This window comes from Pelobates fuscus, chromosome 7 (genome assembly GCF_036172605.1).
Source record: "Pelobates fuscus isolate aPelFus1 chromosome 7, aPelFus1.pri, whole genome shotgun sequence".
Taxonomy (NCBI): domain Eukaryota; kingdom Metazoa; phylum Chordata; class Amphibia; order Anura; family Pelobatidae; genus Pelobates; species Pelobates fuscus.
In genome coordinates, this window is record NC_086323.1 from 175,715,485 (window position 1) to 175,734,871 (window position 19,387).

At 46.4% G+C, this 19,387-nt stretch overlaps 1 protein-coding gene across 4 annotated transcripts; it reads left to right on the top strand.

Annotated features, from left to right (window-relative positions):
* Positions 1-569: 569 nt before the first annotated feature.
* On the top strand, positions 570-6,968 carry CNBP (CCHC-type zinc finger nucleic acid binding protein). 4 transcript variants are annotated; one of them, XM_063426946.1, is made up of 5 exons: positions 570-665; positions 1,796-1,934; positions 2,016-2,111; positions 5,731-5,929; positions 6,010-6,968. In XM_063426946.1, exons 2-5 carry the CDS (start codon positions 1,811-1,813, stop codon positions 6,125-6,127), a joined length of 537 nt encoding a protein of 178 aa, XP_063283016.1. In that variant the 5' UTR covers positions 570-665; positions 1,796-1,810; the 3' UTR covers positions 6,128-6,968. The 4 variants fall into 4 exon arrangements, with proteins under 4 accessions (XP_063283016.1, XP_063283012.1, XP_063283014.1 ...); XM_063426942.1 differs by having other exon boundaries at positions 595-665; positions 2,019-2,111; XM_063426944.1 differs by having other exon boundaries at positions 595-665; positions 1,796-1,913.
* The last annotated feature ends 12,419 nt before the right edge of the window (positions 6,969-19,387 follow it).

A 19,387-nucleotide genomic window follows, 5' to 3' on the forward strand; every position in this document is an offset into this window, starting at 1 on the left:
GCCATAAAGCGGTTACACAGTTCTGCCCCCGCTATACCGGCTGCCAGGCCGGCTATTATTACAGCCAGAGATGGCTATTATTAACCTCCAATGCCTTACTTAGAAACAGGCTATTATTACAGCCTGCGGCCGCACTGACACGCGGGCTATTAACAGCTCCTGCACTAAAGAAGAAAATGGCGGCCCCCCTGTGCCTGAGGTAAAATGACAGGTCACAAGGCGGGAACCTCCCCCGGCCCAGCTCGCTGGGTCACGTGACCGGAATGTACCACCGCGAGCGGCCGCCTTCTCACCGTGGGCCTATCGCCGCTGCATTTTTTTTCCTGTACAGCAAAAAACAACCCAACACGTATTATTGATCGTTATCTCATGAGGAGAGAGTTTTACATGACCGATTATATGTAATTTTACCAGGTTCCTTCCGTGGTTTGACAGACATCTCCGATTTACTGGATTGCTGCACCCCTACTCGTTAGTGTCAGGTGGTTTGATCTAATGGACAGCCAGCGAAAGGGGGCGTGGCGGCTAGTTTAGCGCTTCCTATTGGTCGGAGGAGAGGCAGTGGCTGTGAACTCTGCAATCGGATTGGTCGGTCGGTTACAAGCTGTTCGTCGGCCATTTTGGGGCCGTGTGCAAACCGCGTGTGGCGCAGGCAGAGATACAGGGTAAGGCTGGGGGCTCCGATACGGCGGGGGGAGGTCACACCGAGCCCGCGGGCAGCACGGAGGTGAGGGGGAGCTCGGGCTGGGATCGGGGGGCCGCACACAGTCCGAGCCAGAGATAGTATGGAGGCCTTGGGTAGCGCGGGGAAAGGCTCGGCCTGCAACAGAGGGCCTCGGCGTGTGCTGGGCCCGGGGGGAGCCGAGCTGGGCCCGGGGGGAGCCGAGCTGGGCCCGGGGAGGGGGGGGTCAGTCACATGGCGGCACCGCGCGGCGAGCTTGCCGGGAACAATATGTTCAGGAGTCAGACATGTGGCGGCGGGGAGAGAGTGCAGGACCAGTGGGATACACAGAGTATTACTGACTGATGGAGGGGACGGCCTACATTCATTATTGTCATTTTGTGTTTCCCCACTTGTGAATTAAGTTCGTGGGCAGTCTTAGGAATCTCAAGTAACAATCTTATATAATCAAACCCCGTGTGTAATTAGAGGGATGGAAGCAGCTGTGTTCGAGATTACACGATCTGCCAAATGAGATTTGTGTCCGAAAGTTAGCCATGGTTTCTGTGGGTTTTTTATGGGAGGGGGGTTCAGTTAGAGTATTTTGCGCCAAATGGTTATAGTAATATAGAATGTCCACACACACACATCTTCTGGAGGTTGTTGTTACCTGCCTCTGCTGCTTAAACACAGTGGTGTTCACTGGGGAGCTGTTTTTTAACTGTCTGATTCAGTGAAGCAACAGTTCAACTTCTAAATCCTAAAGTCTTGTTTTATAAACCAACAGCATGCCTTACACAAAGATATTCTGCACAGTTATACAGCCAGTCTGATTGGAATTTTAAATATGCACATCTACTTATCAATCACTTGAATGTGTTGCCTCCACTTGGTTTTTGGCACATTTTGCACCACTGACCGTTAAATATGCTCAGACAACTGCTGTGTAATGCAAGATGTTGAACACATAGCTTTGAATGTGAATGCAATTGGTGTGGATCCACTTAACCATTTATCTGTCTCCCACCTGGTTTATAGAAGCAGCTTTAACACATGATCACATTAGTACGCTAATTGGGTGTGGGTCTCTGTCCTTCGCCCTTAATGACTACATACTTTCTTTTTTTCTTGCAGAAAACTAATTTGAAAATGAGCAGCAACGAGTGCTTCAAGTGTGGTCGCTCTGGTCACTGGGCTCGGGAGTGCCCAACTGGAGGGGGTCGTGGACGTGGTGGAAGAGGCAGAGGAAGAGGTGGCTTTAATTCATCCAGGGGTAACAACTGTCTTATTCTGTTAAGAAACCTGGGAATGGTGTGCTTTTGTACATGTTTCTAATTAGTATTTGATTTTCCAGCAGGTTTCCAGTTCATTTCTTCATCTCTGCCGGATATCTGTTATCGATGTGGAGAATCTGGCCATCTTGCCAAGGACTGTGATCTTCAGGAGGACGGTGAGATTTGTAAGATTAACAAAATTATTCATTCTTACGTCACTTTTGATATCCAACAAATTTCATAGCTTGGGCTACCTCAGATAGTTCTTACTATTGGGCACGTTTACAGTTTCTGTAGACACAACCTGGACTCGTAGAGGCTCATTCACTAAAGTAAGAATTTTTAGGATTGCAAAGTGAATTTAAAAAAAATCGGAGAAACACTGTAGCATTATGAATAGAATTGTGTGTTTTTAACACAATAGTGTCCACCTCCCTTTTGTAACTGATACATCCAAAGCTCATCATAGAGAAACATTGCATGGGGATGTATAGGCATTCACACTTAGTCTGTGCTGCGGTAGAACCTCTGTTGGCCGTTATACTGACCGCATTAGAGAAGGATTTATACCTACAATGTAAAATAATGCAGTTTCTCTTTACATTAAAGAGTTAAGAGGACAGAACACTGCACCCAGTCCACTTCATTAAGTGATTTTCTTATACATTATTGATATGGGTTTAACAATCTGCAGCACTTTGCAATATATACATTGGGGATGTTAAGAAAAAATAAATAAATCTACAAATTTTTACATAGACAAGAGGTGAACAGTATACACGTGGCAATTGATTAAAATCACTGTAGCAGTAAGTGCAATTTTCACTAAAAGACATCTAATGGGAACGCTTGTTTCCTTTCTGCTTTCCAAGCGATTATACACTGTGCTAACTAAACTAATGTGCTTCTTCAACATACTTGCATATGATGAATCCATTCACAAAACTGTAGCATGGACTTCTGCAACATGCTGTACTACGCATCCCATTAACTTATTCTGTTGGGTTGCTTGAGTCTCTTCATGGTTTGCTAAAAGCTCTCTAAAGAAACCGCAAACTCTATGGCTTTGCTCGAACTTAAAGGAACACTATAGTCACCTAAATCACTTTAGCTAAATAAAGCAGTTTTAGTGTATAGATAATTCCCCTGCAATTCCACTGCTCAATTCACTGTAATTTAGGAGTTAAATCACTTTTTCTGTTTATGCAGCCCTACCTACACCTCCCCTGGCTATGATTGACAGAGCCTGCATGAAAAAAAAGCTGGTTTCACTTTCAAACACATGTAATTTACCTTAGATAATTGTATCTCAATCTCTAAATTGAACTTTAATCACATACAGGAGGCTCTTGCAGGATCTAGCAAGCTATTAACATAGCAGGGGATAAGAAAATCTTAATTAAACAGAACTTGCAATAAAGAGAGCCTAAATAGGGCTCTCTTTACAGGAAGTGTTTATGGAAGGCTGTGCAAGTCACATGCAGGGAGGTGTGATTAGGGTTCATGAACAAAGGGATTTAACTCCTAAATGGCAGAGGGTTGAGCAGTGAGGCTGCATGGGGCATGTTCTATACACCAAAACTACTTCATTAAGCTAAAGTTGTTCAGGTGACTAGTGTCCCTTTAAAAGAATAAAGTATTAATTAGTGTTTAACATAATACAATGGTGTTGACTTCTGTCTGAATGACTAGTACCTTTCATTTCAGAAAGTGTTTTAAAGTTTGTGCACATACATGTTATCACATTATCTAGCAATACAACAAAAGAAACCAGGCACTTGTGTAATTTTCTCTGTGATTCTTTATTACACCAAGACAGTGTCGCTTGTGTAATTAAGGACCATAAGGAAAAACATGAGAGCTGGTGTTTTGTTCTGCTGCTGAATGTGGTTGCAGCTGTCACGTTACAACTGCAACTGGAGTGTCCTAAAAGTATTCTATTTATATCGCGTTGTATAGGTCATTCATCTGTAACACCAGATTCTTCTCAACTGCACTTCTCATGATACTCTCTTAGACTACCCACTTCCTGAAAGAGAGCTCAATTCTATTTAGCTTCTCTTGGTGCACATTGTGTTTAACTTGCATACTTATTCCCTAAAGGAGAATTCAAAGTGAATTTTAAATTTAAGATAGGAGTAAATGAAAAGGGAACATTTTCTAATTCCACTATGCTTCCAGTTTGTCTACTTTGGCCTTATATTTGAAATTCACTTCAAAATCTCACTTTATTTACGAGCAGAACTTAAAGGGACACTATAGTCACCAGAACTACAGCTTAATGTAGTTGTTCTGGTGAGTATAATAGCTCCCGTCAGGCATTTTCGTGTTTACGTTGTCCCTAGGACACCTCCAAGTGACTACTCCTCAGGTGGCCACTGGAGGGACTTCCTGGCTCAGGGCTGCACAGTAAGCAGCCCTGCCGTTCAGCGTCTCCAGGCTGAATGGGGACACAGATCTTTTTCCTCAGAGTTGCATTGATTCAATTGCAGCGTTAAGTCCTCCCCTTGTGGCTGTCTACTAGACTTCCACTAGTGGGCACTTCCTGTTCCATAGCACAGGTTTTCTGTGCTAGAGCATCGCTGGACGTCTTCACGCTATGTGAGGACCTCCAGCGTCGCTCATTTTCAATGCTTTCCTTTGGGGAGAGCTCTAATGACGGCGGGCGGAATCAGTCTCGCCCACCGGCTGACATAAGGAAGAGGAGGACCGGTGGCGAGCAGAAACCATCGGCGGGCGTCTCAGGTAATTGACTGAAGGGGTTTTCACCCCTTCAGCAACCGGGGATGGGGTGAAGAGGGGACCTGCAGGGGCCAGGAAAAAGGATTGTTTTCCTGGCACTGAAGTGTCCCTTTAAATGTGCATAGGGTTTTGGAATAGACAATACTAATGTCAATACAGAAGTGGTCTGGGTGCCTAGAGTGGTCCTTTAACATGTCCCCCTAGGGACACCTCCAGTGGCCATTTGAGGTGCTTCCTGGGGCACTACGGTTCAGCATCTCCACACTCTGCATGGAGAGGCTGAATTTTCCTCATAGATTTAATTAATCTTTATGGAAGTTGCAGATTGGCCAAGCTGGTATTAACTCTGCCCCCCTGCTCATTTCAGCCTGCTTTCCTATAGGTTGGTTAAAAATCGTAAATGTTGATGTCACCAAGCACTATAGGGTCAGGAAAACGTGTGTTCCTGACCCTGTAGTGTTTAAGTTGTAAATGTCAACCTTCTGTTTTGGGCTTATAGCTGCACCCTACTAAGATACATCACTATAAAGGTATGCTTACCTACAGCTTTACAAGATTTTGAGGCATAACCCTAAAAAACTAGAATACTGCATGCACATACTTGCCTCTAATCATAGATGGTGTAAGCATGTGTCACGGATGCAACAGTTCTATGCGTTTTGTCATCCTCAGACTTAACCATTGGATGACGTGGTATATCTGTATGGAATACCCAAAATGTATGATGTGTTGTCAGAGCAGTTTTAATCTAAACATTTAAGATTACTTTTGTAATACTATGCTTGGAGTGAATTCTGATTGAGACAACAGTTTTGTACAAATCCCAGTTGTTGTGGGGATAAAAAGTGTGTATGTATGTGCATCTCTTGCCACATATACGAGTGGGTCCTCTAAATGTCTGCATCAAAATCTTATCACAATTTTCTGTAGTAATGTTTTGTTCTAAATGGAGAAAGTTCACAGTAAATAATAATTATTAAAAGTGCGCCCCTACATGTGAATTGTCTTTTTCCTTTTTATAAAAGTTTTGTTAATATTTGTTTTTGTTGTTAGCATGCTATAACTGTGGCCGTGGTGGGCATATTGCAAAGGATTGCAAGGAGCCAAGGAAGGAGAGAGAGCAATGCTGCTACAACTGTGGCAAGCCTGGTCACCTTGCTCGGGACTGTGATCATGCTGATGAGCAGAAGTGTTATTCCTGTGGAGAGTTTGGTCACATTCAGAAAGATTGCACCAAAGTGAAATGCTACAGGTAGGTTGGTATGAGGAGTGCTTATAGCTATTTGTTTTCCATACTATGCTGCATTTTAACCGAAGTGTTTTATGTTTCAGGTGTGGTGAAACTGGCCACGTAGCCATCAATTGCAGCAAGACCAGTGAAGTCAACTGTTACCGCTGTGGGGAGTCAGGGCACCTTGCTCGGGAATGCACGATTGAAGCTACAGCTTAAACTTCCTTTGTCGCCCCTCCTTTTTCTGATTGATGGTTGTATTATTTTCTCTGAATCCTCTTCACTGGCCAAAGGTTGGCAGATAGAGCTAGTCCCAGGCCAGTGAGCTTTACTTGACGTGTAAAAGGAGGAAAGGGGTGGAAAAAAACGACTTTCTGCATTTAACTACAAAAAAAAAGTTTCTGTTTAGTTTGGTAGAGGTGTTATGTATAATGCTTTGTTAAAGATCCCCCTTTCCATGCCGCTGGTGAATTGGGATTTAATGAATGGGAAGAGTTGAGTCAGACAGTAATACTTTACAGGTATTTTGACAGTGCCTGTGCTAGTGGGAAAGGGCTACTGATGTGTCTGAAAAATCCCGCCATTCAAGTTTGATGGTCTCAATGTCCGACCTCAGCTGTTACCTCTGTATCAGGCCCCTGTCTTCAGCGTGGGTGGAAACACGTCACAGTCAGCTAGTGGCCGTGTCTAAAACAGGCAGATTAAACCATATGCAGCAATTCGGCCACTGAGTTAGCATTGGAGATACAGGTGAAAGCAAGGTTTATTTTTATTTTATTCTTTTGGTTTTTGTTTTCATGGGAATGAGAGAAACCCAGGACGTGTATCAGTTAATTTAGCAAATGAGAAGTCTAAGCTATTCAGGAATGTCAGAGAAATGTTTTCAATAAAATCGAGATGTTATTTTTGTATACTATATCAATTTAGACAACCGTTTGAGTTTCATTTGCTTGTAATCAGTTTTTAAAGTCAGATGGTTAAAGAAACTGAAGTCCTAGAACATAGAAATGTAATTTTAAACTATCAATAAAGCTGGAGGAGGAAGGGGAGTTTGCCTAAATTTTTTCTGTGTTTTCCCAATTCATTTCTGAGTCGTGTAGAAAGTCTTGTCAAACTATGGAGTCCAATTTATCAATCTGAGTAAATATATTTCCAATCTGCATTATAAAATGACATGTCTACTTAACATGGGAAACTAGAAATTGAGCTCCTTGGCTGCATAGCCACATGTACTGGGTGGCTAAGAAGAAAGCTGGCAGTAACTTGTTTTCTTTAGACTCAAACTTTTTACGATGGAAATACAGCTTCACACTAGTATTTTATCATTTAATACTAATCTGTGTCGTCCTGTGTATCTCTTTATGAAATTCCCACAATATATTTTAAAGGAACACAAACATGTATTCCTGACCGTGATGTTGAATCACCATCTGGCCCCCTAAATGTAGCAAAATCTTTTATTCAAGTCTACAGCTGCTGGCTCTGCCTGCTTGGTTGACATCACATTGTGCAGCACTGCCCCAGGAACCATCTCTAGTAGCCATCTAAAGGAGTAGTGGATGCATTCCTAGGCAGTAATGTAAACACGGCATTTTATAAAAAAAAATATATATATATATATATACTGCAAAATGCCTGAAGGGCAGGATTATGCTAATCTGAAATAAGCTGTAGTTGTTATGGTAACTATAGTGTTCCTTTTAATGATGCTTAAACAGATTTGCAAAAGAAATGACAATGGTATCTGCCATAGCATTTTATTTATTTTTTGTCAATCTTTTTATTGAACTTTTTGTTTTTTGTCGCACCCATGTGGGTCATGAAACACAGTAAACTTACAGTACACATAATTATTGGACACATTACAGTGTGAACAATAGCGTGAGTACAAAATTATGCATTATGAGGTGTGGACCAACATTGGTACGTTATCAGGAGTGTGTAAACTGCTTTGGGAAAATGGCTGAGTGGTAATGATGGGCTTAAAGTAACCCTATCGGGTTTTTGAGTTATGGCCTTCTTCTAGGTATACTCAGAGCCCATGTGGGCCCGGTGGGGGGTAATTGGTCTTGGAGCGGCCGATCCCTCCTTTTTAAAGGGGGGGATGAGTGGGCGAGGTATGGCTGCTATAGGCCAACAGGTTATAAACAGCTGTAACCGTAGCATTTTAATTTTGCACATGGAGTTTTATTTTATTTTGCTACATATGCATGACATAATGCTGGGTAGCAGGGTGTGTATGGTAAACACGTGAAGTGTCTACCCTACTTGCATACTGTGCATGTAAGTGGGTGACGATAGAAAATCATAAAAGTGGAAAGATAATGGTAAAATAACTTGGGGACACTCCAGGCACCCACTTCTGCCCATTGGTCTGGTCTGGGTGCCAACTCCCACTACCCTTAACCCTGCAACTGTAATTATTGCAGTTTTATAAACTGCAATAATTACCTTGCATGGTTAACTCCTCCTAGTGGCTGTCTAGTAGACAGCCACTAGAGGGCACTTCTTGATTCATGGCACAGGTTTTATGTGCTACAGCGTCGCTGGACATCCTCACGCTGTGTGAGGACCTCCAGTGTCGCTTAAAATCCCCATAGGAAAGCATTTTTAATGCTTTCTTGTGGAGAGGTCTAATGCACATGCGCGGCATTGCTGCACATTAGGTCTCCGCAAGTACGATCTGTCTCCTCTGCCGAATGATGTGCGCGGACCAAGAAGCAGCGGCGAGGGACATCGTCGCTGCCTCTGGGAAGTCACTGAAGGGGTTTTGACCCCTTTAGCAACCGGGGGGTGGGAGGGAGAGGGAACCTGCAGTGCCAGGAAAACTGATTTTGATATGCTTGCATATATTGCGGCCTGCATGCCTATAATTTCTTGTCTACGCAAATGCAATTACTCAAAGATTTCTAAAAAGAGAAAAGGAGGGATATTAACTGGGATACTCAGGCTGAGTACTAAACCCCTTTATATTTTTTCTCCTCCTTTGGAAGGAGACTAACACAGGAGATGACTCCCAAATTAGCCAATACCAAATTGGTTCTCCAAGCAAATTGCCCAGGCAAGAGCAACACTCACCCAGCTGACCTATGCCTCTCCAGAAGCAAATAGCTGCCGCTGGGGATATGTGCCAACTGCCCATTATCCCTCGACTTCATCTACTTTTCTCCATCTGATCAGTTTTTTGAAGACTGAAACCATATCTCAATCTAAGCATTCCTAACAAAGCCATCCAAAAACTGGCATCACTGATTCTAAATGTTGCAAAGAAAGCTAAAGATAAATTAGATTACTTAATTTTCATAATTGTGTTTTTTTTTTTCAATATATATTTTCCCCTTTTTAATGTTGTATAATTACAAGACTATGATTTTCTTACATTTTTTGTTACCCTTATTTTTGAATACTTACATTTTAGGGTAATTTCATGTGGCGTTCCGACCCCTAAGGGGGTTTTTCTCCATTTGCTTTTTCTAAAGTTAATGCTGTTAAAAAAAAAAAAAGAAAACTTAGAATTGAGGATAACAGACAGCATTCGAGACTTAAAACAAATCTAACACCTCACATGAGAAACTTTGAGGTTTTTAAAATAACCATTCAGCACTTAACTATAAACACATTCACTATCTTTTTTCCTAACAAACTTAAAAAGTACATTACACCTGCTAAGTGTCTGGTGATAGCTTTTCCTCTGATAAACCATTAAGACATTTAATCACATAAGAAAATTACCACCCACTGGGTCAACATAGATTAACTGAGTTTGTACCCTTTATTCTATGCTGACACATAAGCACTGCAGATGCCTTGTGCAAGTGCTTTTGCAAGAATTATAACCGGCTCTTCCAAGATTAATTGCCAAAGGCATTCTGTCAAGTCCATGCTTGATTCCTCAGCATTCGTTACCAATTTTCTGAAAGTGATAGCTGAAAACAACAAATCGCATCAGCTATCCTATACTCAAAATCAGGATTGTGCACAGTCTTTAGCCAGAAATTATACTTCAAACATAAAACACCAGATTTTGCTACAAATTTATAAAAGAATATTTGCAATGCATTGAGTTAAAGGAACACTATAATGTCAGAAATACAAGCTTGTAATCCTGACACTATAGTGTTAAACTATTTGTTTTTACTCACCTTTTTTCCCATGCTCTCATCGGTCTTGCCATGGCTGGTTCCTCCTGTCCATCCAGTCTTAATAATCTAAGCCAATCCAATGCTTTCCCATAGGAGAGCATGCATTTCAATAATGTGCATTAGCTGCAAAATGCAGCGCTGTGCCAATAAGCATTTCCTCATAGAGATGCACAGAGCATGGAGACGCTAAATGTAAATACTGCTCAGTGTGCAGCACTGAGATAGGAAGCACCTCTAGTGGCCGGCTGAGTGACTGCCACTAGAGGTGTGACAAAATCCTTTTATTTTGAAGCTCTAGACCCCAGACTAAAATTTCCTTTACAATTGGTAACAATTCAAGCAGGGAAATTAAAAAACAACACAATATATGTAACGTGAAAAAAATGTGAGAATAGGCAAACCTCTTAAATAGTGTTCCCTTAAAGGAACGCTATAGTCACCTAAATTACTTTAGCTAAATAAAGCAGTTTTAGTGTATAGATAATTCCCCTGCAATTTCACTGTCATTTAGGAGTTAAATAATTTTTTTTTTTTTTTTATTCCAATATTTTTTATTTTTATAGTGCATGAAAGATCACAACATTTCTTGTATGGCCACAACAGCCTTAACAAGCGCATTGGTTACAAGTGTATGAGCATATTTGTGGTAGGAAAGAAACTTGTACATAGTTTAGTGAGTTGCTTGGTTCTTAGTATCATTGATGAGTTTAGCTTGAGAATAGCGAGGGTAAGGAAAAGGACCAGAAGCTTATTATCTAGTGAGCTTGTAGCAATTACGTACAATGAGGAGCGATGCCTGTTTTTGCGTTTTTGCGTATGTAGTTGTACATACATTAATGAAGGCAATCATGTGCATCCCAAATAGCAGTAGGCTGTACAATTGCATGATACAGCGAGTCATACAGAGGGTATTACTATGTATGTGACATTCGGGGCTGACGCTCGTTTGAGGTTTTACCACAGTATGTCACCTCGCAGTGTATGTATAGTGTCCGATGTCTGTTTGCCTCTGACTGCTTGTGGTGAGGATGTCATCTGCGTAGGAGTGGGTATTAGTGTGATACGGTGTGTGGTAGAGGCTTGTTGCGGTGGGTGATGCCCCATAAGGTGGGGTATGTGGTGTTCTGATGTTCCGTGTTTGGAACACAGGGTCTGCTCTGGAGAAGGGAGGGCGGCCTGTGGGCAGCAGGGAGATGTGGGTCGAGGTATCCCTTCAGTTGCAGTCGCCTGTAGCGTGGGGTCATGGGTTCTGGGGTCCTCAGGTAGCAGGTCGGTCCGTGGTGTATGTAGGGGGTCTGTCGCCGGGGTTCTGTAGTGTGTGTTTGATTTGCGTCCCTGACGGGACCCCCGTTTGTTACCTGGCGTGTGGCTTGTGTCGGCCTCTGTCAGGCATGGGAGGGAGTCGTGTGTGTCAGGTGTCTCAGGTGGTTCTCGTGCTCGGCGTTGTCACTCTGGTAGGGGGTGACGTGCGGTCAGGGGTAGTAGGAGGGGGGTAAAGGGGAGGTGGTGATGGCGGGGGGTGACCAGGAATTAGTTTGGGTGTGCCTGGGTGTGAGAGGTGGGGTGCGGGCTTCGGGCTCCCGGGCCTGGGCCCGCGTCCCAGCTCCCCCCGTCCCCGGGTCCGGCATCAGCGCGCTCTTTTCGGTTCCGTCTTTCCGTCGGGACTGCCTCCGATGTTCCGTCGTTCCTGTCTGGGTCCTTCGGCAGGGGGGGCCTCGTGTTTGATCCCGGGGGTTGCGTGTCTCCTCCGGTCCCGGTGGGGGAGGCGAGCCATCTTAGCCAGTGGTACCAGGTGTCGTGGTAGCGCTGTATACGTCCGGCCGCCGAGAGGATCAGCTCCTCGATCTGTCTGATGTCCTCCACTCTGGCTAGCCATTCTCTTAGCGTCGGGGCCATGGGTTGTTTCCAGTGTGTCGGAATAAGACTACGCGCCGCGTTTAGGAGATGTGGTATCACTGATCTCTTGAATTTAGTTGTGGGGATTGAGGTTAGTTGGAGTAGGTAGGTTTCCGGTGTGAGTTGTATGTTTGCGTCCGTTATGGTCACCATGACAGCGTGAATCGCCGACCAAAAGGGTTTGATGTGTGGGCAGGTCCACCAAATATGGAAGAGGGATCCCAGTTCCCTCCCGCACCTCCAGCATTCGGGTTCGCAGGCAGCTGTTATTATGGATAGTTTCTCGGGTGTCCTGTACCAGTGCGAGAGCATTTTATACCCGGTTTCCTGGAATTTGGTGGCTATGGATGCTTTATGTATGAGCGTGAACACTGTGGTCCATTGTTCCGCAGGGAGTGTGTGTCCTAGATCCCTTTCCCAGTATTTAGTGAAATAAGGGAGAGGTGCATCGGTGAGTGGTGTAATCTGTGTGCGGTATAGTAACGATATTGCGTGCGGTGGGCTCGGGGGGTTCGTGCACATCGTCTCAAAGGCGGTGAGTGCTCGGGCCACTGAGTCCAGTCCAGGCGTGGTCTGCAGGAACCTCTTCAGTTGATGGTATTTGAAGAGGAGCGACCAGGTGTGCGGGTTATTCGGGACCAGTTCTCCCAGGGGTGTGATTGTGCCCTGTTTGTACACGTCCTTCAACCTGCAGGGGGTTGGTAGTCCCAGCGCTGTAATGTAGCGGGGATCCTCCGCCGGAGGGAGTCGTGGGTTGTGCGATACAGGGCAGAGAGGTGAGAGCTCCGGAGCCATGTCCTTTTGTAGGGCCAGTCTCCTCCAGATGGTCATTGTGACGTTCAGCGTTGGATGTTGTTTCGGCAATTCGCCTGGCGTTGCTTTCGGTAGCCACGGGAGGAGGGAGGGGGGAGTTTGCGAGAAGCTCGCCTCTATCGGTATCCACAGTTTGTCCTTTGGGTTGTGTGTCCATTCAATCAGTCGTTGGAGGTGTATCGCCTGTCGGTATTTTGTCAGGTCTGGTAAGCCTAGGCCCCCATGCAGTTTGGGTTTGGTGAGAGTGGCAAAGTTCAGTCTCGCTTTTTTACGGTGCCACACGTATCCTGCCATTGTTTTTCGGACTTGTGCAAAAAAGGACTTGGGGATATGGACTGGTAGGGTCTGTAGGAGGTACAGGAGACGTGGGAGAACATTCATCTTGAGTACACTGATCCTGCCCAGCCATGTGATATGGGGGAGGTGCCAGGCATTCAGGTCTTTTGTGATCCGTTCCAGGAGGGGGGGGGAAGTTGATGCGGAAGGTGTCCATAGGGTCCGCCGATAGCCATGTCCCCAGGTATTTGATCGCCTCTGTGCACCAGCGGAAGGGGAAGTCGTTCTGTAAGCTGGTAACCAGCGCTTGGGGGCATCCCACATTGAGAATCTCAGATTTAGTGTAGTTGATTTTTAGGTTTGACAAGGTGCCATACGTGTCGAATTACTGCAACAGTTCTCTGAGAGAGTGCCGTGGGTTGGTGATAGTGAACAGGAGGTCATCCGCATATGCGGAGACTTTGCTGACTCCCCATCTGCCTCCAATTCCGGAGATGCCAGGTTGAGCTCTAATGGCGTTGAGGAACGGCTCCAGACTGAGGACAAAGAGCAAAGGTGATAATGGACAGCCTTGTCTCGTGCCGTTTTTTTTTATCTCAAACGGGTCTGAGAGGAGTCCGTTCACCTGTACCCTGGCTGTTCGGTTGGTGTACAGGGCCGATATCCAGGCCATCATGTGCTGACCTAATCCGAGGTGTGCCAGTGTGGACCGCAGGAAGGACCAATCGACCCTGTCGAAGGCCTTCTCCGCGTCCGTTGAGACCAGTAGGGCGGGCAAGGGACCCTGCTTTGCTGCGTGGATCAGGTTGAGCGCCTTGGTGGTGTTGTCCCTGGCCTCTCTGCCTTCCACGAATCCTACCTGGTGTCACGATAGTGACCCCTTCTCGCAGAGTGTAACCTAACTATAGAACGTATACCGGACCTTAGAATGGCCGGACTCACGTTAGAGTAGTCAAATGGGATAGCCAGAGGTCAAGGGATAACAGAAGACGGGAATAACGATAAGCAAGCCAAAGTACAGGGAACCAGAGAGTAGAGTAGTCAAATAGAGTAGCCAAAAGTCAAATACCAGGAGAAAAAACAAATGTCACATAAATAGCACTAGGGGAACCAGCAAGAACCACACTAGGGCGTCTTACTGCTGTCAGGACAGCCCTTTTATAGTGTGGTGTGTGTTGCCTTAAAACCACGCCCCCAAAAGGTCCGGGGGCGTGGCTGCGTCAGGATCTTGTCGGCTTCAAGCCGACGGCAGTGGCGCGCATGCGCCAAACTTAGAAATTCCGCTCTGTCTGAGCGGCCGGCGTCAGAGGTGCCGTGCCGCTCAGTGAAGGAGGAGGCTGTAGTGCGTGGGTCCGAGGATGACAGGTAAGGTATCGTGACACCTGGTCAGGGTGGATTAGGTCTGGCAGTAGCGGTTGGAGGCGAAGAGCCAGAATCTTGGCGAACAATTTAAGGTCAGTGTTCAGCAAGGAGATCGGGCGGTAACAGGCACAGGAGGACGGGTCCTTCCCTTCTTTTGGTATTATCACTAATATCGTGGGCTCGAAGCGAGGCGGGGTCTAATGAGCCTCCGTTTTGAATGGAGTTGAAGAGGTTGAGCAAGTGTGGGGTAAGAACGTCCGCGAACATCTTGTAATATTTTGCCGTATATCCGTCCGGGCCGGACTCTTTCCCTGCTTGGCTTTTTTGATGGCCAAGTGTCACGTTTAAACATTTGTTATGAAGGAACACAACTGCAGATTTCTTATAGTTTGAATATTTATTATAAAAAGTAGAAGATATTGTGACGTTAAGTCCAATTTACAGGTACTGTAGCTTTAATTAGTAAACGATAACTGAAGTCCACAATTACAGGCACTGTAGCTTTAAGTAGTAAACGATAACTGAAGTCCACAATTACAGGCACTGTAGCTTTAAGTAGTAAACGATAACTGAAGTCCACAATTACAGGCACTGTAGCTTTAAGTAGTAAACGATAACTGAAGTCCACAATTAGAGGCACTGTAGCTTTAAGTAGTAAACGATAACTGAAGTCCACAATTACAGGCACTGTAGCTTTAAGTAGTAAACGATAACTGAAGTCCACAATTACAGGCACTGTAGCTTTAAGTAGTAAACGATAACTGAAGTCCACAATTACAGGCACTGTAGCTTTAAGTAGTAAACGATAACTGAAGTCCACAATTACAGGCACTGTAGCTTTAAGTAGTAAACGATAACTGAAGTCCACAATTAGAGGCACTGTAGCTTTAAGTAGTAAACGATAACTGAAGTCCACAATTACAGGCACTGTAGCTTTAAGTAGTAAACGATAACTGAAGTCCACAATTACAGGCACTGTAGCTTTAAGTAGTAAACGATAACTGAAGTCCACAATTACAGGCACTGTAGCTTTAAGTAGTAAACGATAACTGAAGTCCACAATTACAGGCACTGTAGCTTTAAGTAGTAAACGATAACTGAAGTCCACAATTAGAGGCACTGTAGCTTTAAGTAGTAAACGATAACTGAAGTCCACAATTACAGGCACTGTAGCTTTAAGTAGTAAACGATAACTGAAGTCCACAATTAGAGGCACTGTAGCTTTAAGTAGTAAACGATAACTGAAGTCCACAATTACAGGCACTGTAGTTTTAAGTAGTAAACGGTAGTAATTAGCAGACACTGAATCAGAAAGAGTCTCTTAGTAGTATTAACGAATTAGGTGATAAGAAGTTACAATAGCTGTTCCATAGCATTTAACTGAAGCAAGACAGATGCAGCTAACTTGTATAGTGAATGAGTTAAAGATAGCTGTAACTGGGTTGTTTTATAGAAGGACTTTGGAGACAGGAAATAACGGCTTTGAGATGTAACGCTTATCACAGAGGTTTTACTTAGCTTCCGGCACATAGAACACTGGTTCCCGAGATCTCCTCAGAGGCGGTTATCATAAGTGAAGAGAGTTCAGCTTTAGTCGTGGATGAGGAGAGGTGAAGGGAACTTGAAGTGTCTTCCGGTCCGGTAACAGAAGGCTTTCACAACGAAGTTGTAGCCGGTTCGTGAGTACGGAACGTAGTTCAATAATCCAGCGTCGATCAGCTGGTGCGGTCGGATTAAATAAGGAGACCGTGTCATAAAGGGGTGTGGCTAGGCTCCGTGGAACCAGGAAGTAAGAGGATACCATAGTTAAGGCATGACACCAAGCATACTTCTGCGCTCGTGATGTCTTCCTTCAGGGCAGCGACGGTTTCGGGTGGGAGCTTAGTTGTCATGTGTTGTGTGATATATGCCTTCTGGCGAGCCTCGAAGGTCTCCGCCGTTACGGTCTGGCGTGAAGGGTTTGCGGGCAGGTTGTATAGTGAGGAGTAATATTGTCTGAACCCCTCCGCGATTGTTTTCGGCGTGAGCAGTGATTGTCCCCTCAGTGCGATCCGTTGGACATGGCTCTTTTGCCTCCGTGCTCTCAGCGCTCTGGCGAGCAGTTTGCCGCTCTCGTTCCCGTATTCATAGAATGTTTTCTTCGTGAGTTGAAACTGGAATGTAATCTTAGATGTGAGGCGCGTGTTTAGATCTGCTTTGGCGTCCAGGAGTTGTTTGTAGGTAGCGTCGTCAAGGGAGCGTTTGTGTCGTGTTTCAAGTTGGGTCACTCGGTCGATGAGGTGTGAAATTTCTTGTGCGCGTTGTCGTTTCAGGCGGGTGCCGTGCTTGATGAGAATGCCTCTGATGACGCATTTGTGCGCTTCCCAAATGGTGGATAGTGTGCAGTCAGGTGGCTTGTTGGTGAGGAAGTAGTGTTCCAAAGCGGTGCGTATTTTGGATGATTGGGTCTTCCAGGAGGGATTCGTTTAGCTTCCACGTCCATTGCGGTTTGTAGGGTCTGGGGTTATCGATGGCGAGGATTAGTGGTGCGTGGTCGGACCAGGTTATGGGAGCAATGCGGGCAGATCTCAGCGTGTCTAGGTTCCTGTGTTGTATGAAGAAGTAGTCTAATCTCGAGTAGGAGCTGTGTGGTGCTGAGTAGTATGTGTAGTCCCTTTCCGTATTGTGGAGAATGCGCCAGCAGTCCGCTAGTAGATGCTCGGAGAGAAGGGATCTCATGCCTCGGAGGACATGGTCCGGAATCGTGGAGACGCCTTTCGACGTGTCGACTCTGGGGTCCAGGGGGGCATTGAAGTCCCCTCCAATTATGACGGTGCCCTCTCCAAATGTTTCCAGGGTTCGTAGGGCGGAGGACAGGAATTGCTTCTGGCCCTTGTTCGGGAGGTATAAATTCGCCAGAGTGATTTTGGAGTTGCCTATATTCCCTTTAATGAAAAGGTACCTGCCTTCTGCGTCCTGTATCTCCGCTTCGAATTTGAATTGGATGTCTGCTGAGAGCAGAATGGCCACTCCCTTGGGGGTTGTGGGGGTTGTGGGCGAAGTATCTGTTGGAGAATCTAGGGGCCTGGGGAGCGTGGAAGTGGGTTTCCTGGAAGAAGGCCACCGATATCCCCAGTGCCCTAATCTCTCGCAGGGCTCTGGTTCGTTTGTGTGGTGAGTTGAGGCCCCTTGCGTTTATCGTGTAGAGGTTGATGGAGTTGCCATCGCTTCTGCCCACGCCAGGGGCATGGGGAGCGGGGGGGGGGCGAACCCATGCCACCGGGTCACCTTCAGGCCCGGAGTGGGAGGTGTAAGGAGGGGAGGGGGAGGGGCAGTGGGAGGGGTGTGGGATGTGGTAGGTGTGATCGGGTCGCAGAGGCGACAGTAAGTAGGGGTAATGTGCCGCTGGGAGGCGGAGGTCCAGGGACGAAGTCCTGTGGGTCCACCTCACAGGTTGTTGGCAGTACACCCGTGGGGTTGGTAGTGTCGGGGGAGGGATGGTCGCCCACTGATGACATTTCAGACGTTTTAGACATATTGAACAAGTTAAACCAGTTGAGCAAGGTAAGCATCTCAAGCATACCCATGTAGGGTGATGTGCAGTGGTGCGATGTGTAGGCCTATATAGTTAAGAGTGAGATGTTTGTATTTTCTGTGTGTGTTATCTCCTGGGGTGGATGCGGTTTGCGGTGTATCTGTGGTGTCTGTGTTCCCCTGCAGTATACTTGCACAGCTGGGCACATTTCCCCTAGTGGTCGCCGAGAGAGTGTTCAGAGCGTCTCTGGGTCAGTAATCCACAAAGGTTCAGAAAATCACCAGGCAGGAGCTTCAGCGTGAGGGTGGGGTGTAGTCTGGCCGGATGTGCCCCAGTCCATCGTGGGGAGCGTGGGCAGTTTCAGGTAAGAGGTTGATCGGGTAGTGTGTCGTCCAAAGGCAATCGGAGTGGAATGTCAGATGTCTACGTTGTAGGGCCCATATGGCCTGTATGGGGATCTACGGGGCAATCCAGATAGGTTGGGGGGGCAGGGGGAGGTCCAGCTGTGTGAAGCTGCGGTGTGCATGTGCACGTTGTCTCTGGGTTGGTGAGCAGCGTCCAAGGGGTCTTGCCGAGAAGGTGAGAGAGGGGCCGATAAAAACGAGGAAGTTTCAGGTTTGGGGAAGGGTATCTTGATGCCTGTCGAGGGTAGGTGGGTAGTGCCCATTGATGTGTAGTTCAGACATGGGTCTTGAGTGGAGGGGGTGGGTAGTGCCCCCTTTATTCTTCAGGTGCTGCTTGCAGGGGGAAAGTGAAGTCGGTGTCTGGGCCTTGGTGTATGATGCGGTGGGTCGGTCTTCCTGCGGAGCGTTCGTTCATCGGGTAACCAGTCCAATCCGGGATGGGGATTCGCGGGAGGCCAAGCGCCTCTTGAAAGGCCTGGGTGTCTTGTGGCGTGCGAATTGTGGCTTCCGTGGTGCCCCGTCGGGCCGTGAGGGCAAAGGGGAATTGCCATCTATACCGGATCTGGGCCTCTTGTAGCGCAGCGGTTATGGGCCGTAATGCCCTCCGGGCCTGCAGGGTTAGGTGGGAGAGGTCGTTGTATAGCTCGACCACTTGCCCCTCGTGCCTCCAGGAGCGTTCTGTGCGGGCTTTCCGCATAATGTCTTCCTTTAGTTGGAAGTCAGGGATGTGGCAAATTATGTCTCTGGGGGGGGCACCCAGGGTGGTTTGGGCCTCAGTGCCCTGTGCGCCCTGTCTATAGGGATGCGGGCTTCCCTGGGCCGGCCCAGGATGCGATTAAATAGTGGTATTAGGAGGGCCCTGGTATCCTCTGGGGCCTCTGATTCCCTGCAGCCTCTTACCCTGATGTTGTGCCTTCTGCCACGGTTGTCCAGGTCCTCAACGTGGAGGCGCAGGTCCTGCAGTTGTCTGGTTTGTGCTGTGATGGCTGGGAGTGCTGGTCTGGGCCCTGGGATTCAAGGGCCTGCACCCTTGCCTCCAGCGCTGTGAGGGAGGTGCCATGGGCCGAGATTT